At 53.8% G+C, this 23,810-nt stretch overlaps 10 protein-coding genes across 10 annotated transcripts; 4 read left to right on the forward strand and 6 right to left on the reverse strand.

The window, feature by feature from the left end:
* Positions 1 to 1,380: 1,380 nt before the first annotated feature.
* LTS14_004909 (uncharacterized protein) lies at positions 1,381 to 3,221 on the forward strand (the record flags this gene model as incomplete). The annotated part of the gene is made up of 2 exons (XM_064837609.1): positions 1,381 to 1,462; positions 1,594 to 3,221. The coding sequence occupies 2 exons, from the start codon at positions 1,381 to 1,383 to the stop codon at positions 3,219 to 3,221; spliced, it is 1,710 nt and encodes a 569-aa protein (XP_064694932.1).
* A 2,404-nt stretch (positions 3,222 to 5,625) lies between these two features.
* CCT5 (T-complex protein 1 subunit epsilon) lies at positions 5,626 to 7,533 on the reverse strand (the record flags this gene model as incomplete). The annotated part of the gene is made up of 3 exons (XM_064837610.1): positions 5,626 to 5,759; positions 5,879 to 7,375; positions 7,521 to 7,533. 3 exons carry the CDS (start codon positions 7,531 to 7,533, stop codon positions 5,626 to 5,628), a joined length of 1,644 nt encoding a protein of 547 aa, XP_064694933.1.
* Positions 7,534 to 7,934: 401 nt separating this feature from the next.
* LTS14_004911 (uncharacterized protein) lies at positions 7,935 to 8,816 on the forward strand (the record flags this gene model as incomplete). The annotated part of the gene is made up of 3 exons (XM_064837611.1): positions 7,935 to 7,941; positions 8,001 to 8,274; positions 8,345 to 8,816. The coding sequence occupies 3 exons, from the start codon at positions 7,935 to 7,937 to the stop codon at positions 8,814 to 8,816; spliced, it is 753 nt and encodes a 250-aa protein (XP_064694934.1).
* Positions 8,817 to 10,142: 1,326 nt separating this feature from the next.
* On the reverse strand, positions 10,143 to 11,927 carry LTS14_004912 (uncharacterized protein; the record flags this gene model as incomplete). Its single annotated transcript, XM_064837612.1, has 3 exons — positions 10,143 to 10,471; positions 10,524 to 11,804; positions 11,858 to 11,927. 3 exons carry the CDS (start codon positions 11,925 to 11,927, stop codon positions 10,143 to 10,145), a joined length of 1,680 nt encoding a protein of 559 aa, XP_064694935.1.
* Positions 11,928 to 12,756: 829 nt separating this feature from the next.
* Positions 12,757 to 13,354, forward strand: MRPL6 (54S ribosomal protein L6 mitochondrial; the record flags this gene model as incomplete). The annotated part of the gene is made up of 2 exons (XM_064837613.1): positions 12,757 to 12,916; positions 12,981 to 13,354. The coding sequence occupies 2 exons, from the start codon at positions 12,757 to 12,759 to the stop codon at positions 13,352 to 13,354; spliced, it is 534 nt and encodes a 177-aa protein (XP_064694936.1).
* A 173-nt stretch (positions 13,355 to 13,527) lies between these two features.
* LTS14_004914 (uncharacterized protein) lies at positions 13,528 to 14,484 on the reverse strand (the record flags this gene model as incomplete). Its single annotated transcript, XM_064837614.1, has 1 exon — positions 13,528 to 14,484. The coding sequence occupies one exon, from the start codon at positions 14,482 to 14,484 to the stop codon at positions 13,528 to 13,530; it is 957 nt and encodes a 318-aa protein (XP_064694937.1).
* Positions 14,485 to 14,716: 232 nt separating this feature from the next.
* On the reverse strand, positions 14,717 to 16,690 carry LTS14_004915 (uncharacterized protein; the record flags this gene model as incomplete). Its single annotated transcript, XM_064837615.1, has 1 exon — positions 14,717 to 16,690. One exon carries the CDS (start codon positions 16,688 to 16,690, stop codon positions 14,717 to 14,719), a length of 1,974 nt encoding a protein of 657 aa, XP_064694938.1.
* A 401-nt stretch (positions 16,691 to 17,091) lies between these two features.
* On the reverse strand, positions 17,092 to 18,206 carry LTS14_004916 (uncharacterized protein; the record flags this gene model as incomplete). Its single annotated transcript, XM_064837616.1, has 2 exons — positions 17,092 to 17,888; positions 17,951 to 18,206. The coding sequence occupies 2 exons, from the start codon at positions 18,204 to 18,206 to the stop codon at positions 17,092 to 17,094; spliced, it is 1,053 nt and encodes a 350-aa protein (XP_064694939.1).
* A 257-nt stretch (positions 18,207 to 18,463) lies between these two features.
* On the forward strand, positions 18,464 to 20,337 carry LTS14_004917 (uncharacterized protein; the record flags this gene model as incomplete). The annotated part of the gene is made up of 2 exons (XM_064837617.1): positions 18,464 to 20,241; positions 20,286 to 20,337. 2 exons carry the CDS (start codon positions 18,464 to 18,466, stop codon positions 20,335 to 20,337), a joined length of 1,830 nt encoding a protein of 609 aa, XP_064694940.1.
* A 702-nt stretch (positions 20,338 to 21,039) lies between these two features.
* On the reverse strand, positions 21,040 to 23,543 carry LTS14_004918 (uncharacterized protein; the record flags this gene model as incomplete). The annotated part of the gene is made up of 2 exons (XM_064837618.1): positions 21,040 to 22,100; positions 22,157 to 23,543. The coding sequence occupies 2 exons, from the start codon at positions 23,541 to 23,543 to the stop codon at positions 21,040 to 21,042; spliced, it is 2,448 nt and encodes an 815-aa protein (XP_064694941.1).
* Between the last annotated feature and the right edge of the window lie 267 nt (positions 23,544 to 23,810).

Genomic DNA, 23,810 nt, shown 5'->3' on the forward strand with positions numbered 1-23,810 from the left:
CGCCCAACCGAGCGCAAGGAGCGTCTAGAGAACGACGACTTGTTTGCTGCTCGGCTGGTCCGGCGGCACTGTATTACTACATTGAATATACGCATGTACTTTTAGCTACCAGCTGCTACTCGAGGAGAAGTGGCAGAGAGGAGGGTGGTTGAGGTGGTGGCGTGGGATGATTATGCAAGTGCTCACAGGGATGAGCGAGCTGGCAGAGTAGATGGTAGTCGCGTAATGGTACTCACAAGACGTCTTGTTGAAAGACGGGCGTCGCATTCTCAAACATCTACATGGCTTCTAGACTCTTCATCTCCATCGATCTTCGTCTTGTTGAGTCGTTGGCCAGAGATCAACAGCGCAACGACACCTCAGACCGCTACTTTCGAGTCATACGCCGCAGCAGTGATCTACGGACCCAGATTCGTCAGCTGCAGCTGTATGTAGCATGCGTGCTGCAAGCCGAGCTCATGCAGGAGCTGGGTAGTATGCATACAACTACCTTAACCGTTAGAGCTTTATTCGCCAGCCTGGGTCCGGTGTGAGTGAGAGCTATGCGGCTCTGATGCACATGTTTTCGTATGATCATCTGGACTGTCGAGCTTGAGCTTTGCTTGGTTCTGACATTGTGTCCAACGAATTACTACTGCTTACGCGGTCGGGATTATTGTGGCCTTGGTATGAGGAGTAGTGTCGCGCCAGCTATAGGCTGAATGTGCTCACACGAAACCCATCTCCACCTCGTCGCCTCGTCGCTCCCTCCGCGCGACTACATGGCTAATCACGCGTTTCCTGCTCGTGATCTTGTGTACATGTGACAGCGCCACGGGACCGTCCAGTTCCCTGTTCGGCCAATACACGGCGAGGCTTTCCTGTAGGACGAGGAGAGTTTGGCGTTGCAAGCTTTGATTCCCACCTTCGTTCTCCACGTTCTCCACCAGACGAAAGGAAGTTTTCGAAGGACGCTAGAATGTCGTGATCGGGCACTTTCGGAAGGAGATTTGCATTTGCAATACGCTCGTCTGTTTTGTCGGTCGTGGGAACCTTGACATGTGACGTAGATCCCACAATACCACCGAATGCTGGTATGTGAAAATGGTTAAGTCAAGGGCCTAGAGTCGCAATGCTGCGTAATGTGGCCGCTGGCGCCGAGGCGACTGTTTGTGCGGAACTCCCCGGACGCCACATCGCGTGCTATTCACAGACGCTGCGCCACTTTTGCCTCGTGGTATGACGTCTGTCCTATTTGCGATATCCTTTCGGGAAGGCACGAGACGATACACCATTACAGTGGCGACGGCCGGTACGATACGAAAGGCTGGCATGCGAGACCAGTACGACCCTACGACCAGTCACGACTAGCACCTGTGTTCTACTGGCGCCAACGTAACCATGGGCGCCGGCGCTCCTGAAGCGAAGCAGCAAGGCCAGGGCAAGAAGCAGCAAGTGTGTCGCTTCTTCAATACCAAGAATGGTAGGTTGATGTCTTGCCACCTCTATACCACCGTCTCCGCCATCTTTCATACTGTCACTTTCGTCTCACTACAGGCGACAGCGTAGCGTAGCATTGTTGACACGTTTGAACACTACCAGGCTGTAGGGCAGGTGAAGAATGCCGCTTCTTGCATCCGTCAGAGTTTAAGGGCACCGCCGAGACAACATCCACCGCGCCTGAGCCCACTGGGAAGGTCGCCAGCAACGTCCATAATGTACAGCCCGCCTTGCAGGCTGACTCACAGTCAAGAATTCCGAGTACTGTTCCTGTGAGGCGGTCTAATGTCGTCCTAAGACCTACCCCCCAGGCTCAACAAGAAGATCCGCGTGCCTTCCAGATTGGGCAGGTCCGAAGGCGATTCCGACCAAGTTCCTCTGAAAAGAATGATAGCAGCATTCTAGAACTCGGCTTGAAGCCGTCGGATCCTGACTTCCCGTACGAGATCGAGGAGCTGCAATGTATCTTAACCGTGCCGAAGGCTTACCCAGATGTCAAGGCAAGTCTCAAGATCACGAACCAGGATATCCCGCGGGGGTTTCAACTCAATATTGAACGTGGCTTCGACATGATAACGTCCGCTAATGCTAGTGCCACCCTGCTTGGTCTGATGAATAGACTTGATAGGGAGCTGGAGACAATTCTGGCCGGGAAGATGGCAGACACTATCAAAATTGTGCCAAACCGAGGAGCGGTCGTAGCAGACAGGCTACCACCAGTACCAGCTGTTCCTGCTGTAGTGGCTCCAGCTCCTGTCGTAAAGTCTCCTCCCAGCTTCACTGATAAGGAGCGTGCTGCAGCCAAGTCAAATCGCGGTGCACATACTCGCCAACTTGCAGCACGCTTCGGTCGACTGCAAGCTTTCTCTGCATCCTCGGATGGTCGTACATACACTCTGCCATTAGACTCGCCTCGAAGAACGAAGTGGCCGTCGTCTCTGCAGATTCTGCGATCGTTCAGGCTGCTTGTGCCAGAAGCATATCCTCTCGAGCCAGCCACGATCAAGCTTGATAGTGATGCACAAGAGGCGAGGAATGTGGAGGAGGCCTTCGAACAACTGCCGCAGTCAATGAGGGAGCGAACGCTGACACAACTTGCCAACCATGTGGCTCAGCATATCGCAGACATGGCTGTAAAGGAGGCCAAACCTGCCAGCCACGTCACTCCGCCAAGTGCTCCTCCAGCGTCTGTCGAAGCCACACCGGCAGTATCGGTCTCATCAGAGCCAACAACTACTTTAAACCACGCTATATTATCCCGCTCAGCAGACAAGCCGCACCTTCACGTAATACCACGACCACCGGAATGGTCGCAGGTACACAACGATGGCGAAGACAGTGCCGAAAGTGCTGACGACACCTACTCGGAGGCCTCTGATAGCGAGGATGATGACCAAGATGAGAATCAAGCAGACGAAAGCAAGGCACTCGACACACCCTCTACCACCCAAGAACGTGGCGTCTTACTGTCCTTCCCTCACATCGAGCTCCATGGTATCGAATTGCTAGAGCTGACGTCGCTGAATATCAGCGTCAAGTGCGAACGCTGCAAAGACATCACCGATGTTCAGAAGCTGCGAAACTATTCTGGTAAAGCCACTGAGATGCAGCAGGTCACTTGCAAGAAGTGCGCCAATGTGCTCGCCGTCGGCTTCAGAATGGAGCTCATGCACGTCAACGCTGCTAGAGCTGGCTATCTTGATCTGGAAGGCTGCACTGTAGTTGATATGTTGCCAAGGTAAGAATTTTGAGTACAACCTGCCTGAGATCGTGCTAAGAATGCTGCTAGCAACTTTGTCCCGACTTGTTCAGAGTGCTCAGCTGCTTACCCTGCACCTGGCGTGGTTGCTGTACGAGGCGACTCGTCTTTTGCGGTGTGCCGAGAGTGTCACCGCAAGCTGAGTATGTACAGTGGTGAGCATGAAAGCCAGGCTCCTGCTGACAGGCCTAGCTTTCCGTCTTCCTGAAGTGAAGTTCCTCCACGTCAGCGCATCTGCAAGTAAGTCGGATCATCGACCAGGTCCACTTTCCACAATGCTTGAGGCTGACCGCATTTCTACAGTCCGAGCAAGCAGAGCTCCTGGTCGTCGCAAGGTATGGCCCTAAAACCAATGGCAATTCATTGTGCCACTCTGCTCGCTACGTACTTGAGAGTAGCAAACACCTAGCTGACGATGCAATTCTCCGCCTCTAGGTTAAGGAGAATTTGGGTATCACTGCCGGCACGGAACTGGCCCGGAAGGGGAGGTGTAAACATTACGCAAAGGTATTGTCATGATGTCCAACGCCGCGAAATCATCACTGTGCACGACTGACCGCACATCTTAGAGTTACCGCTGGTTCAGGTATGTTCGACGCAAGAAGGATTTTCGTTCCCACGACAGCTCGGCATCAATGTTCCAGCTGCGCCCTGGGTGGGCTGGCAATACTGACTCGGACAACTCAATCAGGTTCTCCTGCTGCTCGAAGGTCTTCGCATGCGGTAAGCACATCAATTTCTCTGGCAATAATGCTCGCTCAAGCCTCGGCTATTCACACAATATGACAATGAGCTGACAGCATCCCCGCCCCTCACAGACCGCTGCCACGACGAAGGAAGCGACCACCCGAACGAACATGCCAACCGAATGCTCTGGTAAGCATCAAACCTGATCTACTTTCCTCTTCAAGACATTCCCGTCTTTCCCCCACCCCGCAAATCTCCGAACGAGACTTTCTTTCCCTCGACCCCAGACCCCGGATTTGTTCTTGCAAGCATCCTCTATGCATGACGGCATGGTCAAACCACGATATGCGGTCATGGCTCCGCTGCACGAGAGAAACGGTTTCTTGACCAGCTGGCGATCATACATTATACCGTCATACCCCCTGAACGCGATGCGAACGCTCGCCGAAAGCAAGCGAAGGGCGAAGGTTTCGTCGCATATCCGGCCTGCTGATCAGACGTTTTCGGAACGTCGTCAACGGCGTCCGGTTTTCATCGGCTCTCAGCACCACATGTGATGGGAATAGTGTTCATGCTAACCGTTCGTTTTCTCTCCGCTAGTGGCTTTTGTGAGTTTAGCGGCCTCTTCCTATCTCTTCTTCCCTGCCTGCAGCGGCTTTCCCAGTTCGGAAACGAATTGGCCAACGACGTATGTGCCAAGCCAAAGATCAAAATACCGTACCTGGGTACTCTACCCTACTGTGGCGGTGCTCATGAGCTTGGACTGCCCCATTACCTCATCTGACTCAAGATCAACATCCATGCTTCGTCTCGAGGCCGCCCGGCAAGCGGTTTCAGCAAGCCACATGGGTGTGTACGTGAGATGGAGAGGCATCACTGACATCACATCTCCCCTCGCTACACAGGCTCCCGAGAACAAAACTACAGACCCGAAGACTGCGGCATCTGCCACGCCGTCCTGATCGGCAAACGCGGTCGTGGCTTCTGGGAAGGTGGGAAAGGGACGAGGGATCCGGCTAGGATGTCGAGGAAAGGTATGTTCCAAGTTCTTTGTCGCCCCTCCGTTACTCATCGTTTTGGGGACCATTGCTTCAGCACAACAATCAAACGACAAACAACAAGGCATACAGTGGGTTTGTTTGGGAAACGAGAAAGTGACTGACCGCGGCTTTCCCAGATCCGAGGAAGTATAAACGTCGGCCGGGCACGAAGCCCGAGACGTAGTGCTTTGCTGATTTCGTGACCCCGTATCATTGATAGTCTGCTGCCTGCCCTATGTATGAGAGGGCTGCCAGGCATAACAGCTACATGACCCGTAGCGCTTTTTTGAGGAGGCGATGCGAGCCACCCCCCCGGACGTATGAGGAGGAGGCCGTGGACATGTATCATACAGAATCTTCTTCATCATGCATGAGCTACTATCTGTATCTATGTACTCTGTACTTCCCCCTCCATCTAGCCGGCCTCCTATCCCCTGTCCACTCCATCATGTGTAGGAAGCGAGAAGACGGACAGAGTGCGAAGCGGCCGCACCGAAAGCTGGAAGGCGTGAAAGAATTGTCGAGGCCATGCGATTCTTTCCTCATACTATGCATACCACACAACGCAGTCCAGTGCAGTCCACCCCATTCCACTTCACCCCCACTCCCGCCCCCGACCAAGTCAGCCAGCCAGCCAGCCAAAAAGGCGCCTTGCCATCCTTAAAAATCATTCTCATCACTGCCCGCAATAATAACATTATTGACCTTGAGCACCATCCGACACAACTGCGTGGCAAGCAACAACTGCTGCCTTTTCGAAATCAACGGATCAATGACGAAATTCTTCTTCATGTCTGTGACACAGATCACAAGATCGTCGTCAGCAAAAAAACCATATCATTCCACATAACCAGCACACCACCGAAAAAAAAAGAACAAAGAAAAGAATGGATAAAAGGGTGGGAAGACTCACCAAGACTCCCCGTCTGCAAACAATCCACCCCCAACCTCCCCCTCCCACTCCCCTCTCCCCCCTTCGCCTGCAGAGCCTTAATCTCCGCCAGCGTCTCCAACCCCCTCAACCCCGAATTCTCCGCCAACGCCATCGGCACAGCCTCCAACGCCTCCGCAAACCCCCTCATACAATACTGTTCCACCCCCTTCTCCCTCAACGCCGCCTCCTCCACCGCAAGCGAACACGCGATCTCCGCCGCTCCGCCACCGTACACGATCCTATTATCTTTCACCAGATTCCTGACCACGCACAAGGCGTCGTGGAGGGAGCGCTTGGCCTCATCGATGATCATTTTGTTTGAGCCGCGGAGGAAACACGTCACGGCGCGACTATTGGCGCACTCCTCGATTACTAGCATCTTCTCCCTCGTGGTGCCAAAGGACATTTCGCGGACAATGCCCGCTTTGCCCAATTTCGCCGCACTCAGGTCCTCAAATCGAGGGACGATGCGTCCATTCGTCGCGATGGCGATTAATTCGATCTCGGGCCCGCCTACCCATCGCACGGCGGGGAGGTTGTTGGTCAGGAGTAAATGATTCGCTTCGTCGTCGAAACCCCATTGGCAGATGACGACGTTGGCGCCCGTGTCCTTGATCTGCTGAATCATTTCCGCGAATTTCGTTTGTTCGTATTTCTGCAGTTCGCGGAATTCGGCCACGCTGGTGATATCAAGCTTGTGTTTCGTTTTCGGTTTCGGGGGTTCGAAGGCGCAGGTCAGAATTGCTAGCTTCGCATCTTTCACCTCGGACGGCATTTGCGGGTGCGAGAAGTCTTTGTCGACTATTACCCCATTCACGAGGAGGGAGTCTTCGAGCGATCCACCGACTTTGCCGTCGACTTTGATCAATTCGAAATCGACGTCTTTGCGCTCGAGGTCGGCGACGGAGAGCACGGCTTCTACGGCCATGGTGGCGAATTGGTCGTGGGCTTTCGACACGATCTTGGAGCCGAGCGAGGTTTTGGCCACGCGGAGCAGGTTCTCCGTATCGGTGCGGGAGAAGGTGATTTCGTCGGAGATTTTATCCAACTCGGCCACCGCGACTTCACACGCTGCGTCGTAGCCGTCGGCGATGCGGATCGGGTGGATGCCCTTGTCTATTAGTTCGGCGGCTTGCTCGAGGAGTGCTCCTGCTAAGACCACGACTCCCGTCGTTCCATCGCCTATCTCGGCGTCTTGGGATTGGGAGAGGGAGACGAGGAGTTTGGCGATGTGGTTGCTTATCTCCATCTGGCCCATGATGGTCGCGCCGTCGTTTGTGACGGTGATGTCGCCATCGGGGGAGATGAGGATTTTGTCGAGGCCTCGGGGGCCCAGGGAGGTTTTCACGATGTTGGCGATGGTGCGGGCGGCGAGGATGTGGTTTTTGACCGCTTCGGTGCCGTGGGAGCGCTTTTTCTTGCCTTGGTCGCGGACGATGATGAAGGGGCGGCCGGACTCGTCTTTGGCTATTTGGGCTGGGAGGAGGGGGGTGTTAGTAGGTGGTGGTAGTGGTGGGGTAGGGTGTGTGGAGGGTTTGTGGTATACCGTTGCTCAGGTCGATGTCTGCATATCACTGTCAGCCATAATGCGATCTGTCATGTGATATGATATACCACTCACTCATTCCCGCCATGTTGGCGACTCGTTCACTGTTCCCTCACCAGGCTCCCTCACTACTGCTGCTATCCGCTGGCTTGGGCGTTGGTATATGTACTGCTCTTGTTCTGCCTTTCAATCCTTCTTCCTTTCTTCCTTCCTTCAATCAAATTCCCCAAGGTAAGTGGTGGGTAAGTGGTGGGTTGTGATTAATCAAATCAATTATTCCCTCTTCTCATGGTGTGATCTGTTTGCAATCGCGAACTTTTTGATGGCCCAAGCTTTCTCTCTTTCCACGCGACCGCGACCGCGTTTCTGTCCCGCAGCGAGACCGATCTCTCTCGACAACCATTGGCGCGCATTCACACTCACTTCACATCTCACATACTGACATCCACCACATCCACCACCAAACGCCAACGCGCCGCACTCGCAGCCATGCCTCGTAAGTACCAACCGACAAAGTCCAAGGCCAGACGCGACCAGTTACTAACAAGGCTACAGCCGCCATCTCCGACGACGAATCCGACGACCTCGACATCCCCGACATGATCCCCGCCAAGGGCAAAGCCAAAGCCAAAGCCATCGACCCGGAACCGATGGAGGCAGACGACGATGATGAGGAAGAAGAAGAAGAAGAAGAGGGAGACGAAGACGCCTACCAAGTCGAGAAGATCCTGAAACACGATTATGCCGTTGATGGCACCATCCTGTATCAGATCAAGTGGTTGGGTTACGACGACAAGGCGGATTTGACCTGGGAGCCCGTGGATAATCTGTGTGTCCTTGAAACATCCTACAGAACACAGACATACAAAAGAACGTTCACTGACAAACGTATGCCATAGTGAAACCGCCCCCGATGTCCTAGCAGCCTACCACGCCACAGTCGGCGGCCCCCCCGAACCCAAACCCTCCAAAGGCAGCTCGAAAAAACCCTCCACCAAAGCAAAAGGTAAACGCACCGCCTCCGAAGCCCTCGACGCACTCGACTCGCCTCTGCCCACCTCAACCTCAACTTCCTCCCAGAAACGCGGCCGCAAATCCAACGGCCTCACCTCCACATCTCAACAACCACCAGCAGAACAAAAACGCACCCTCCCGCCCGGAACCTGGGACGACCATGTTCTGGCCGTGTCCTCGATCGTGGAGGAAGAAACACCGATGAGAGTCGGAGGCGGGAAGGCGGGACCGCAGAAGAAGGAGTTGATTGGTTTGTTGGAGTGGCGGGATCAGGGACCCAAGACGCAGCATAAGATGAAGGTTCTACGGCAAAAGGTGCCGCAGCGGTTATTGGATTATTATGAGCAGCATTTGTGAGTCCCCCATTCTCCCTTCCCCCCCACCTTCCCTCCTTCACTCCCCTCCCTCCTCCTCCACTGCTACCCCTTGATTTCGCTTCCATCTTCGCGAATCATTAAGACGTCTCTTTGCTGAGACCAAGCTTTTTCTTTTTACCACAGGAGATTCTCGGCCGACTAGTCTTTCTCGTCGACAGTCCGACTTACCACGCTCTTTCGTAGGGTCTTTACCCGACCGGACGGCGATGAGTGAGACGAAGGAGAAGGAGGAGACAAAGACGACACTCCCAAGACTGGAAGGCGAAGGAGATGTGCAGCCCGACAGACACACTACCTCTCGATGCCGAGCTCTCGCAAAAGCGTCCTAGTGGACCAAGGGGGAAGAAAGGAGAAGGGAACCGCGAGGGGGCTTGGATGTGTCACGATATGTGCGCCGAAACGGTGTTTCCCCCCAAAGCATTGTATTGTTCCGTGGACTGCGAGGCAGCGCGAGCTCAGTGCTCGCCCGCTTCGCTGCTTTGGTTTCTTTTTAACTTGCACTACTAGCTGGAGTCAGGACCTCGAGAAGCTTGCATGGGAGATGTATACTGAGGGAAAATCAACGACTATTGATATGGTAGACCACTTCCGGTCCCTCCACAAGTGGCAGCGAAGTCTTAAAGGTCGTGAAACTGAAATTGGGAAAACCCGCTGGTCGCCGTGCTTGTTGATTCCGACTGGTGAGAACTCCCCGTAGACGTCCACCTTTCCCTCTCTCTCTCCCTCGCTTGCCAACTCGCTCGCTTGCGGTATACGTCGCGAGAGACCACGCGAATGGAGCCGGCGGGGGAGCTTTGTTCAGTATGTTGATTCGAGGAAAAGATCATACAGGCTGTTCTGTGTTGCCCTCGATGGTATGGAATGGAAGTCCTTTCGCATGTTCTTACGTGGATGGCTATGAGGACAAAGGGCTTGGAAAAGGGTGGGGGCTGGGAGGTGGAGCTTTTGGAGAGCTATGATGTGATGCTGACGTGGCGTTTGGGAAGCGCCAGCTCCGTGGCTTCGAGTGGATGGGAGTGGAGTGGAGGAGATTGTGATTTGTGTACAATGCAGGACTTTGACGGATACTTCATGTCGCATGTTCTCATATTGCATATGCTCATCCTCCCTAGTCTCATGCCCCCTCGCTAGATAATAGCAGAATCAGACCCAAGAAAGCAGAACATCGCTTCTGTAATGCAAGCCAAGTAATGCAGGTTAGCCTCCTCTTGTAGATGTATGGCTGTGTATGCTCCGCCCAAGACTCCCGTCCCCGCCCCCTCACTGCCTCAGCTCAGCCCAGCCCATCACATCCACCCGCATCCTTTCAAGCCATCTCCGCAACATGCTTCTCCTGCCTGTTGGTGAAGGCCTTGGGGTCGTTGATGGGCAAGCGGAAGGTCAATTGGGTTTGGAGCCCCCCGCCTTTCTCAGTGATTGGGAGCGTTGAGGCCTGGGCGTCGCTGGTCGTGCAACGTCCGATGCACCTCTCGACCAGTGTCACGACGCCGTAGATGACAGCCAGAGCCAGCACAACAAGTACGGCGCAGAAGGCTGCGTTCGGGATCGTGGTCAGGGTGTTGTAGTCTTGGAGAGCGGCGGCCGGGCGGTCGAGGTCGATGTTCTGGTAGAGTAAAGTCCAGATCTTGGAGAGGACTATATCATGTCAGCTTATGTTCTGGTAGTATGTGTAGAGGGGCCTGCTTACCCCATCCACTAGCGAGCGAGAGAGTAATGTGACCAGAAGTCGGACATGCGACGACCCTCTGCCAGAAGGCGAAGCTCGGGAGTGCGAAGAAGACGATGCCACCAAGGGTCTTGCTGAAGCCGGGTGCCTCGGGCAAGACAGTCTCAAGTATGCTCACGAGTGACAGGATCGGGCCAAGGCTGCCATTGAGAGTTTTGGCATCCTCTATAGCACCTGAGAGCTCAGCGCGAAGTTCAGCAGCATCGTTCTTGACGGTCTTGATACCCTCGATAGCCTGGGCAACGGTGTTTGTTATGTCTTGCTTGACCTGCCCGAAGTATTGTTGGATATCTTGAGCGTACATCTCTCCATAGTATGCACGTTGCTGCTCGAAGAGGGTCAAGGAGACGCTGTGTGCCTGTTGTTGCTCACTCAGGCTTGAGACGGAGAGCTCCTGCATGCGATCAGCATGCTGGCTTGACTGGGTTTGGGCCTGGCGTTGGGCGTCAGCCGCCTGGTCAAGCATAATCGCCATCTGGTCTCCGAGGCTTGAGAGGCGAGCTAGGAGTTCGTCTGTCGACACGGCAGACCTCATGTCCAGATCTTTGATTCTCGCCAAGGTAGTCTGATAGTGCTCCAGGAACAAGCGCTCCTGCTCGGATTCACGTTGGACAAGCCTTTCCATGCTCTCGGTAGCCGACGAGAAGATGTTTTCGTAAGCACTGGTGAGCCCACCCATGTAAGCGATCTTCTCGTCACGCTCGACATCGTCACGGAGAGATCGGCACGTCACTATCATGCTATGGCCGCTGGTCTCGTAGGTCGTCCATGCCTGCCCATTGCCTTCATGGTAGAGCGCTTTGATGCACGCTCCAGCATGAGCTTCCGAGTCACGCTCATAGTCCGGATAAGAGGTCTCGTGGCTGGTGGCCTTGCCTAAGATGCCTGTCAACCACTTCCGCTTTGTATTGCGCTCAGTCGGGAGAAGTGGGAGGCAGGCTTTCGGAATTGGGTTGCCGGTATGGTTGAGCCTGCAGACCGAGAGTCGTGCCGCGTAGAGCTGTTGCTGGTCTCGAACTAGTGCATCAGCACCAGGCGCAGGGTCATCGGGGTTGACGGAGACTGGACGCTCCAAGGAGGCACAGCTGGTCAGGAGGGCACCAGTCGCTAGCCTCTCACAGGTTGGAAGCGATTGGTATTTCTTGATTGCGGCCAGCTCGGTCTTTGCTGCATTTGAGAATGCGTAGTCGGGAAGAGAGGGTGCGTCGATGATGTTGCCGTTGCCATGACCAAGAGAGATGACTGTGAAATAGTCAGTGATACTGTTGACAATCAGCAGGGAAAGGGTAGTCTACCTTGATTGTCGATTGAAGCAGAAGAGATGTTGCAGAAGACAGATAGACAGAGGAGCAGAAGTGACCACATCGTGATGTTTGTCCTTCCCTGAGTTAGTATGAAGAAGAGACGACCAGAGTTGTTGGAACTCTAGGCGTTGTGTTGAAGGAAGTATGATATTATGCTGTGAAGGAGTGATACTCAAGTCGAAGGATGATCGTCGACCACACACCGATGGAAGAAGTGTCGATGTGAGTGGCAAACGGAAGAAGATTGTTGAACGGGGATGGCTGCCTCCTTATACCTCCCACAGCCGGCGGAGAGACGACGGAGGAAACCACGTCGCCGCCGCGCTAGGACCGTGGATGCCTTGATTGAAGGTCACAGCTACCGGATGTGGTATGGCGGCGACAATTGTTGCACGTGATATGCGAAACGTTGAGTGAGATTGAGCAAGTGAGGTTTGGAAGACATGTGATAGAGGCCACTCGCTATGCTGTGGGACTGCTGGAATCAGCATGGAGTCGAAGTGGGACGCGGAGACGTGGTCAGGGAAACTTTCGGGAGTGTTCCTGATCGGGCGAACTGCGCGCGAAAGCTCGTGACTTGCGACTCGTCTGACCATAAGTAGGACTTTCGATACAGACGACATATGCTGTCTACAACAATGGCAGCATCAAGATGTGAGAGAAGCTCATCGATCGCTCTCCAAACAGTCTTCCATACACATCGACCGACCTCAACAACACCCCCAGCTTTCCTGCTTCCAGCCTTCAGTCTACCCTCGAACTCCTTCTCGACCACCTCACGATGCCATTCCAAGATTGGCCGCGCTCCTCTCTCGCTACCGCCAGATGTCACGTTCACAGTCACACCACAGGCGCCAACACGTGGCTCATCAACCAGCAGCAAACAAATCATGCGATCACAGCAAGGATCCACGATTGAGATTTCTGGCCCATGGGGGAAGATGTCATACAGTATCCCTGCGTACATGAGTATAGAGCAAGACGAGGCGGCGAAGACGAAGACGCTGAGTATCCTCGATGCCGAGGATAGGAAGCAGAGGGAGATGTGGGGTGAGTAGTAAAATGATCCATCAGATAAATCGGATTCAATGGCTAATGCTACATATATACACAGGTACAGCTCGAGCCTACCTTCAAAATCACATCCTAGGCTGCAGCGAAGGCCACACCGCCATCCTGCGCCTCGTCGGCGTAGGCTACCGCGCTACCATCGAGGCCTCGGCCACGACGACAACGGCAACATATCCCGGTCAGAAGTTCGTCTCACTGAAAGTCGGATATTCGCATCCCATCGAACTCGGTATACCCGAAGGTGTCACGGCGAGTACACCGCAGCCGACGAGGATTCTGCTCGAGGGCGTCGAGAAGGAAGTGGTGATGCAGTTTGCGGCCAAGATCAGAGAGTGGAGGGTTCCAGAGCCGTATAAGGGCAAGGGCATTTTCGTCAACGATGAGACTATCCGGTTGAAGGCGAAGAAGATCAAATAGATATCTTTTGGTACACAGTTGCACAGCTTTTGTACTCAACATATGTCCTCATTCTTCCCCGAACTCAGATGCTTTGGTGGAAATGATCCATCGTTGACTTGTAATAGGCAAAAACTGGACTCCGAAGCACTACATGCTGGTGGAGCACTTTGTGGAGGCGTTAGCGTGACCACTTACTCCGAAGGCACCAGCTTCTTGTCACTCCCAGCCAGCTCCAACTGCCTCTGCTCCTCGGCCACGAAGCGAGCATACGCGCTCTGCCAGTCAAATTCCCTCGCCCAGCCGGAACCCTCCATATAGGACGTCCATCTATGCATACTCAAGCTATCCATATCTTCGTCTTCCAGCTCAGCTATTGTCTCCTCGTCAAATGACTCTCTCTGGAAAGGCTGAACAGCCCAGTATCGATCCACGGCTCTCCGTCGAATCTTGCACCTGATGGCAACATGCAACTGCTTGTCCAACTCCACCGCCCACCAATACCTCGACCGCGCAGGCGACGGCAGATGTTCGTTTGACCGTGAGGCCGGGCGATACAGGTCCTCTCGATCCATCTTGTACAGCGCTGTGCCCTCCCGTACCTTGAATCCGAGAGCAGTATGCACGACCGAAGTTCCTACCAGTTCGACAAGCAGGGGTGTCTTGTCCGGACGGGAGGAGTAGTAGAATGCGAGAGCCCGCCACATCCCACAGCCGAAGCAGGCCCGGTGGAACGGCGAAGAGCACATGTAGCATCCACGCTCAGCACAAACGTGCTCGCATAAAGGCCAGCGTATCGCCATCACTGTGGCAAGGAATGCGAGTCTACCAGGGTCAGAGGCGGCATCAAGGGAGTTGCGGTCGTTGTGGGAGTGGCGAGCCCTGCGTGTGTCTTGGAGAGACTCAATAAAGTCCTTCCTTGTGTCCTCAAAGCCAGCTTGTGCTTTGATGTACGCTCTCATCGTCTCGGCGTGGACGAACGTTGAGGTGAGACGTAGGTCGAGGGGCGGACCGGGCTTATTCAGCAGATCATGGTCGGAAATATAGGGAGCGGAGAATGCGAGTCCGTAGATTTCCTCTCGAAGCTCGACTGGCAGTCCCATGAGGTCGGAGTGTTTATCTTCCATGGCGGGGGAGTCGATGGTGGGCATGATGATTAAAGTGTTGGTTTGTGTAGATCGAGTGCCTGCATAGAACGATAGATGGCCATATGTATACTGCTGAGCTTTGTTGATAAGAAGCTGATGGCAGCCTGTGAGCCCAAGCATTAGTGCTGAGTGAGGTCCTGGCGTATTCAATGCCACTTAGTCCGCCTTGTGCTCGAATGGTAGTGAGTAATGCCATGAGCTCTCAGCAAGTGAGCAGAATCCCACTCAATGTAGCTCAGCCCTTTCCCTCCTCAACCTCTCCCTCAAGGAAGATCTCATGCCCGCTTCCCTCTCTGACCCATCGCCCAACCACCACACCAAGCACAGCCCAGATTGCAAGACCCCACCAAGCAGCACCAACCACGCCCTTTTCCAGCCCCCTTCCGTATCCCCAGCCCACAAGCACCGGGCCAACAGTTCTCGCAGCACTCGAGACCGTCTGTGCGATCCCATGCACCGTCCCGAGCACGCTGGGATGCGGACAAGAATTATTGACCAGTATAGCCGTAGCCGGTAGCGAGAACGTCCGGGCCGTGACCTGGATGAGTAGGAGGAAGGTAATGGCCGTCCAGATCCATCCTCCACTGGCTGGATGAGGAGCCGGGGAGGAAGAGGGTATGACAGCCAAATACGGCGCAAGCGTGTACGATATCGGGAACAGGAGAAGCGAGTATCGATAACTTCTCACCGTACCCAATCTCCAACTCACCCTCGGATAGAGAAGTAATTGCATACTGATGCCAATCACGCCCAAGATAGCTAATGCGGTACCAATACTTGGTGGTGGGAGCGCAAGACCACCCGTGAAGGTGAACGGCGCGTGCGGCGTATAACCTTTGGGAAGATGGATTGTAGTGCTATCGCCATCATTGTTCTTGCTCCTGGCAGTATAGCGAGGCGTGGAGAGGAAGACGAACCAGAGATTGTTGAAGCAGCCCACGTGGGCGGCGAGGCAGCCATGGGCTAGGAGAGTCAGGACAACGTTAGGTGTCCAGATACGGGAGAGTGGTAACTTCTGCTTCTTGATTGCTGAAGGTTGACGTGAGTGGTGAGGGGCGGACATTTCGAAGTCTTGAACAGCATGCTCATGAGCGGCCAGACTTTGATACTCCTGGCTCCTCCTCTTCGACCAGCCGAATGTTCTTGCGACCCAACTACTGAATCTCAACCCATAGTCCGGCTTGCCCTGCAGACCCTCTAGCGTCTCCTCGAGTCCGAGAATTACACCCAGTGCACTGAATGACAGAAACGCAGCACAAACAACACTTGGTAGCGCGTAAGGCCACATCCTCAACCATCCACCGTACTCTTTCCCAAACAACCATGGATAGCTTCCCACCGGATCCGCCAGCAGACCACCTAATAGCGGTCCAATGATAACACCAACATTGAACGTCATCGGCAAGAGCAAGAAAGCTCGGGACTGAAACCTCTTCTCCCTCACAATCTCGGAAATCATTGTCCTCATGACACCAATATTCCCGTTCAACGCTCCACCTATTGCTCTCCAGACCACCGCTTGCGCGAAAGACGAGGAGAATCCGAAGCCCAGTACTCCAATCGATGTACCCAGAAGCCCAACAAGAATGACTTTCTTCCTTCCCATCCTCTCACTATCAGCCGCCCTGCCCCATAGCACAGCCGTACACATCTGGGCTCCTGTGAACGCGGCAGCGAGGATACCGGCTTGTGTTGCTACTGTTGCGTCTGTTGGTGGAGATGCGCCTGGAGCATGGAAAGTCTTCAGTTGGTAGAAGATGTATGATTGCAGGCTTGTTGAGGCTAGAGGCTCGGAAAGGCGGCTGAGGGTAAGGATGGCGAGTTGACGCTTTTGTGGTAGTGAGGACCAGGATACTGGGTTAGACTTAGAGTCTGCTTTGGGTTGTGAAGGTGGTTGTGGGTCGAGGTCGTCTACGTTGGCTGAGTGTGTGATGTTTGTGTCTATGGTGGCTGTTATGTCGCCAGCGAGTAGATGCTCGCCCTCTCCCGTAAAGCCATCCTCATCCTCCGAAGTATCATATTCAAGATCATGCTCTTTCTTGTCATCCTGTCGGTGCCTGGTGTACTCTCCAGCTGCATAGTCGATCGATGTAGTAGCAGTTCCTACCACCGCAGAGGCTGGACTACCAAGCAAGGTCGTCGCCGTAGAATCTACTCCTTCTACATCGTGTTGTGAAGTCGAGTCTTTATCATGGTTCTGACCATTCATCCAGTCCTGGTAGGTCTATTCGTTTCGGCACCGAAGCGGAAAGTCCGTGTGGGGTGAAAGTGGGATGCAAAGCGATGTCGGCTTCTCAATGATTCCTGCCTTTCGTGCTTCAGATTTTACGGCCTCACAGCAGAATGATGTTTAGTGAAGACTGGTAGTAGGATGACAGTAGCATCCTTATCACAAACATATGGTCGGAGTATATACCGCCTAGTCCGTAGTCTGCATAGATCGTGCAGAAATGTCGATGCCGAACATCCGCTTCGGCGCTTGTGGATTTTACGCCGAAAGTATGGTGCTCGAACGTGTTATTGTCAGTAGTACGGTTCTCTGCCGTCCTTTTGATATGAAGGTCGGTGTAACTTGATGTCCAGTATAGATTGCGACCACCATTGCATCTCTTACACAGATGGCATCCCATGATCGTGTCTGTCACGGGCTCTCTGACTTTCATCGGCTTGCGCGAACATCTGCCTGGCGTTCAAGTTGACCCTCTTACCCTCCATCCAGCCCTTGTAGCCCTCAAACCTCTTTGGGTTCTCCTCGCCACCCACAGTAGGCCAGTCCCGTAACCAGTCCGGACAGGTCCCAGCGAGGACTTTCGGCACACCATGCCATGCGTATCGACTTGCGCCACTCATGAGTACTGCATCGCCCGACCTAAGGCGAAGGACCGCTGATCGCAGGGGGTCACCCGGTACCTGCTTAGCTTCAAACCCGATGACAAAGAGAGCATCACAGCCAATACTTATCGAGACCAGTGGTTGTGCACACTCCTCGCTTACATCACGATGGACGCTTAGTGTGTCTCCTGGACTGTAGAGATTGACGATCGCGGCTTCGGCCTTTATGGGGAAGATGCCCTCCAGTAAGTCCTTAATGTCCTTGGGAAATGGCGGAGGCGGTCCGACAGGGTAGACTTTGTTCGTCCAGTCGTACTGACCTCCTAATGTCATCCATCGGAGCTTCTTATCCAGCATTTTCTGTGTGCTCATAAGCGCATGGCCAGCCTTTGGGTTGTGTTGGAGTGACTGGGAGGAGACATCGAAAATTGAAGCAGTATCGGATGGATAAGAAACATCGTAGTGCAAGTGGACATTGGTCTTGTGGTCAGGATTGGAGAGATCACGGTGTAGAAGCTTGTCTAGCAAGGACATCTGGACGTGCTCTGGTAGGAGTTTGGGATAGTAAAAGAGACCTACCCTATTCTCAGATTGTTCTTGTTGGCTATCAGCTCAAGGGCTGCTATTCATTACTTACCAGGCACGCTCTTTACACTGTACACGCGGGGTGCTTCTGTACTATATCTGCTGTCTGCTTCGCCAGTAAAATCCTCGAAGGTCATGTCTATTGTCTCAGGGAACAGCTTATCCTGCTCGGTCAAGTGGAAGGAGTCGCCATTGTTTCCATCAACTAGAGTAGTTTCTAGCTCGCTTAAGGTTGCCTTCTGCCATTGTTTATACAACGTCCTGAGTGCTTCCGGCGGTCTTTCGCGTGCGTCTGGTCGCTCAGGCATAGCTCGTGAACACGGCCGCCCAGATCGCGGCAAGAGTACGATATACTGGCTTCGAGACCAACATGGACTCGTGGTGAAATCGATGATCAATGCATGGCGCCCAGACAAGATGTTATGGAGTTGTTCTTCAAGTTCTGATGCTCAAATGGTGCAGTTTATGACGAGCGCCAAGACCACGGCGCGTCTTCCGGTGCAAGGACGCGTTCTACTGTACACGAGCAACGTCTGAACCCTCAATGCTTGACAGAAGCCTGGAAATGCCTCTCCGTGCTGTTGAGGATGACGCAGAGTACCAAGCGCTCACCGCAGCTCCTCGACAAGCTCGTTTCCCACAGCGGCGAAAGGTCGTCAGGCAGAAAGATGCCTTGCCACGTCTGACCAAAAGCCAGTCTACATTGACACAGGTCGGCTGGATCGACCCACCCAGTAGCAGCAGCAGAATCATGGACAGCGAGGAGGAGTTCATGGAGCCACAGCCAAAGAGGCGAAGAATAACTAGGAAGCTGGAGAAGCCCGAAAGCCAACCCACATATACTCAGGCTGTCCACTCTGCCACAGCAAGGCAAAAACGAAGGCCGAGGCTGGATGAGGAAGAATTTGAGATGTGGCAGAATTCTGAAGAGGCTGTTCATACGCCCATGCAAGCTGTCGTGCGGGAGCGCAGAGCTAGAGCGGCCGAATCGATGCAGCCACTGGAACGTCTAGAGATAGTTGAAAGTGATGACGAAAACGATATTGGTGCCAGGCTTTCCTTGGAAATACCTGAAAGCGAGCTCCACGACCATGCGACCTCCGTGCAGAATTTGCGAGCTCACGATGATGGCACGTCCACTAAGCCGTTCGCCACACCGCAGAAGGTACGCTTCAAGGAGATTCCTTCCTCGCAGAGTCCGGCGAGCGTCAAGCTCTCCACTCAGGAGAGAGACCGCCATAGCGATATGTTCAGAAGTCCTTTGAAAGAGAGAAGCGTCAATGTTCGATCACCAGCGAAATCTTCCCTCAAGGTGGCCTCGCCTCTGCCGAGCAAAGGTTCTGCGGCCGTTACAGCTGGAGACCCTGACCCTGGTCTGTGGATTATCGACAAAATCAATTTGGCACCGGCCAAAACTCGTGACGCCGCTCCGCGAGCAGTGCGGACATTGAGGCGAACCAGTACTGTGCCCGAAACACAATTTGACCATGATGCTGACAATCTCGATCTGGTAGAGACCGAAATGGAGACACAAATTCTACCTGTGCCGGAACAACGAGCTCGAAGGAAGTTCCAGCGGACGAACACTATTCAAGACTCGCAACACGAGGACTCGGATCTGGAGCTGGATTGGCCAGAACCTACGCAGCATATCCAAGAAATAAACGAAAACATGGACTTTCAAGGTGAAGGGGCTACTTACAGCGAATACCAACAAGAAGACAACACATACGATCCAGCATACTCAGCATTGGATCGCGATGCTGCTCGGTTTGCCGATCAGATACAAACACAGGCGCAGACACAGGCTACATCGCTCCAGCCACATATCAGCAATAGTACACACAGTGATGACGAAGACATGCTTGAGGATGAGACGCTCGTGCCTTTCAAGACGATCGACCATGAGCCGGAGTCGTCGGCATCTGAGCAGTTGTCCAACGAGCTCATGCAAGCAGCTGAGGCTGTACCGTCTTCTCAGCCTTCCGAGCGCAATAATAAAGGGTTGGCTTCTGGAGACTGCGTCGTGCCTGCTCCTCCCAAGAATGCCGAAACGCAGACGGTCACTCAGGATAGATGCGCAGGGATCGATGATGATGACGACGAGCGAGTACCATCCTCGCCTCCTCCACATCAGCCATTCCAGCTTCTACAGCATGCAGAACCGCGCATTCCCTCCTCTCCGCCACCTCTTCGACCAAGTCAAGTGAGCACAGTCGTGCCTACCCAAACCTCACCACGACAACCTGTATCACGCCCCGGAGAAGTGGATCAGGCATCTCTAGCTTACATCAAACGCGAGAAGGAGACCCAAGCTCAACCAATCCTCCTTGTCTCCTCTCCGTATGTAGGCACAACACCGCAGAAAACCTTGAGATCCTGGCCAGAGACATATGCTACAAGTTCGCCTTTGCCGCTTCCGCCTTGGAGCTCCCCTGATCGTGTGAGGTTCGCTGCGGCAGGTACGCAGGGGTTGAGTAGGGAGATGGGAATGGAGAGTCTGGCTGATTTCAGCTTGCCGCCGCCACCACTGCTTAGTAGCTCTAGTGGGAGGGACGAGTAGAACGGTGTTGTAGCGATGTGGCTGCGGTGAACAGACCAAGGAAGTAGACATACATGTGCTTCGTTACAAGGGACGTGTGTTTACATAGTATCGAGTAGCACAGATATCGATCAAACACTCCTATGTTGTTCAGTACGCTGCACTATCTTGCTGTCTCGCTGTCGTGGCCCATGCTGCCACTATCTTCATGCACTAGAACCAGCAGCTTTTCCACTACCATATGGCTACTCGCTCGCGACTTCACCTCGACCTCGTCCTCGACCTCGTCCTCGACCTCTTTCGGCAGTAGTACCACGACCTCTGATCAAGACGCCGCGCCTACGACCACGACTGAGGCCTCTACCTCGTCCTTCACCCCTAGTACCTTTGCCCCCACCGCGATCTGTCCCTGACGCAGTCTGATCGGCTTCAACGTTGTTCCCTCCGCCACGTCTTGCACCACGACCGCCGCATGTAGATGCTGTGTGCCCATCGTTCGCAGAACCGGGAGCCCTGGCGCCCCTGCCATTGCCATGTGCTGAGGCAGGCTGCGTATTATAATGTTGACCACTATCAGCCTCTTCGACGAAACCTCGTTCTTACGGCATCACTCCATCCCCGCTGCCACGGCCACGACCACGACCGCGACCACGGCCACTCGGCTCAGCACGTGCTCGTGCTCCTCTTCCGCGTCCTCCACGGGTGCTAGCGCCATTACCACGTTGTCGTGCCTCGTCAAAAGCCTCACTCCCTGCTTGCTCTGCACGACGACGTTCTTGCTCTTTCTCGTCCGCCGTGATAATGTTTTGCTGCCATGATCGGAATGTAAGTGTATTCTGTGCTGATGAGGACGCAAGAAGTGCTTGTCTGTCCGGGTGGATCGTGGGCTCTTCCGTCTGCTCACCATCCGAATCCGGTTGGTTTCGGTCATGGTCTTCGTCATCAGACCCGAAGTTGATAGGTGAGCTCCGACTGCTGGCAGGACGATCACGGTATTCCAGCACTGATCGTACTCTCGACTGTGCTTGCTCTGGTGCAGACCGAGAAACTCCCTGAGTGTTGCCATTTTCTCGAGCGCCGCCTCGACCACTACGCTGTTGTCGCGCTGCTTGTCTCGCACGTCGTGCAGTCTCTAAGTGTTCCTCATCTGTATCTTGCTCGTCGCTTCGTCTTGCTCGTTCGCCTCTCCCTCTCGCATTAAGAGCTAGGCCTTCTAATCTCTTCGTCTCCGCTTCCAGATTCTGACGCTCGTTATACACATAGACATCTACCTGCTCGAGGCTCATCCCCGCCAATTCACGGATCCTGATATCTGTGTGCGTCTGCGACATGGCTCTTACCGACTCCCATACTGTGCGACGAATCTCTTCGAATGCCAGATCCCGACTACATCTGAGCGACAGTGACAAGCCTGCTGAAGCTTTTGCACGGGTCTCATGCGCCATCTTGAATTGATGAAAGTACTGCATGGTGTCTTCAAGCGACTCGAGGGCTTTGCGGGTGGAGAGACTAGCTTGCAGGCCCTCAAGATCCAGAGCTTGGAGATGGCTGTGCAGGCGGGTGATATAGCTATCGTTGATGCTGGCCAGTTTGTCTTGCACTTGAATGTCTGGAAGGGCCTGGTAGGTGTCCAGGGTACAGGCAACTTCGTCATTGAAGCCTGAAGGAGATAGACGTGATCGTGCTTGAAAGTCTCGAGTTTCGTATCGTTCGAACTCATCAAGACTTCGTGTTGCTCCACAAGAGATTGCAGGAACTCCATCACAGTCTGGCTTGCTGGCCTGATCATCTCAGTGGTGACTTCGGGCAGGGCCTGGACTTCGGCACTTTTCTCCACGGCTGCTTCGATGGAAGCTCGAGTGCGTTGCATGATCAATAGAGTATCTGGCAGACTTGGCTTAGTTGCAGCACGCAAGTGCTCGAGAACCTGCACCTTGTCTCGTAGTGTGAGCCCAAGGTCTGCGAGGTCTGCATGCTCAGGTATCGCCTCCCAGCTCATACCCAACGCATTCTGCAGGATGATTCGAACTTGGTGGACTAGCGGACTAAATACCAGCCTAGCATCGGCAGAAAGGCCAGTAGGAGTGACTTGCATAGGAGTCGCGGGTTGCAATTCCGTCCATGATGGCCAGGCTCCAGGTGTATTTGCGACTACTGCTGTATGCATCTGATAGCTAGGCGGCAGTATTTGTTTCGGCTTCTTCCTTTCACCCTCATTCAGTACCTTCGCTCTTTGAGTCACAAGGTTACGAAGAGTTGTGCGCCAGCCAGTGGTTGTATCAGTCCTATACCTGTCTAAAGTCTCATACCCTCTGAGTCCCAGAGGATTCGAATGAAGTTCATTGACTGGAACATGTGCAGGCGACTGCGGGACGGAAGATGTGTACAAGTCCTGATCGTCCTGATGAGGGAGTACAGGATATCGGCCTGGAATCGAATGTGACGACCGCAAAGCTGACTGCTGCGGAGGAGCAGCAGACCGAGCCTCGACGTTCTTCGTTGAGATCGTAGGTATCGCAACCACCATTAGTCTGGAAAGTAGCACATGAGCATCTCGAGAGAATTGCTGCTTCTCATCACGCAGACTGTCGTCCGCTTCAAGATGAAGAACGATCCGATCAGTGCTAAGTCGCAGAACCACTTTCTCGATAGCGGATGATAAATAGTCAGATTTCTGCTTACGATAGTCTTCGCTCAATGACTTGTCTGATATCAGTAAGTCGTATTGAAGTCTGAACTCGTTCAAGGCTCGGCGGAGCTGAGCTAGTCGCTCTCTTGCCGCAATAGTGTCGCTACTTTCGATCTTCGATGGATGAGTTGTGGCATGCTCGTGCGCAGCAGCGGAAGTAGCGCCAGCTGAAGCATCTTCCACCAAGTCAAATTGTGGCAGATGTGCTGGCGCATGAGACCTTGGTCCGAATCTGCCGTTCGTTTTCCGCCATATCGTGGCAAAAATGCCGTCCAAGACCCCGGATTTGGGCGTCAAGATCTCCACTACTCTAGGCAAGTATCCTATGCGAATATAAGGTGGGCTAGTCTTCTTCTTCAGTATCGAGGGACGGCGATTCGGTGCATGATTACGCTCTTCGCGGCGAATCGTCATGACTGGTGATCCGGCCGCGAAAATAATTGGATTGAATTTCTGGCGGCTCAGCTCACCGTTCAGCTGTAACACGTATTGCCGGCCGAGACTATCATCGCTAGGACTTACGGTCGTGGCAGCGATTCCAACCAGCAAGAGTAGGAGGCTTACGGCAAGTACCAGGTGTACGGTTGAGTCGCCCACAACAACGCTGAGACCTAGTCTCAAGTATAATCTTGCTGCATGCTGCGCAAGGCTTCTCAGGCCCAAAGGATAGTTGAGGAGATA

This window comes from Recurvomyces mirabilis (assembly GCF_035927965.1).
Source record: "Recurvomyces mirabilis strain CCFEE 5264 chromosome Unknown scaffold_11, whole genome shotgun sequence".
NCBI lineage: Eukaryota > Fungi > Ascomycota > Dothideomycetes > Mycosphaerellales > Teratosphaeriaceae > Recurvomyces > Recurvomyces mirabilis.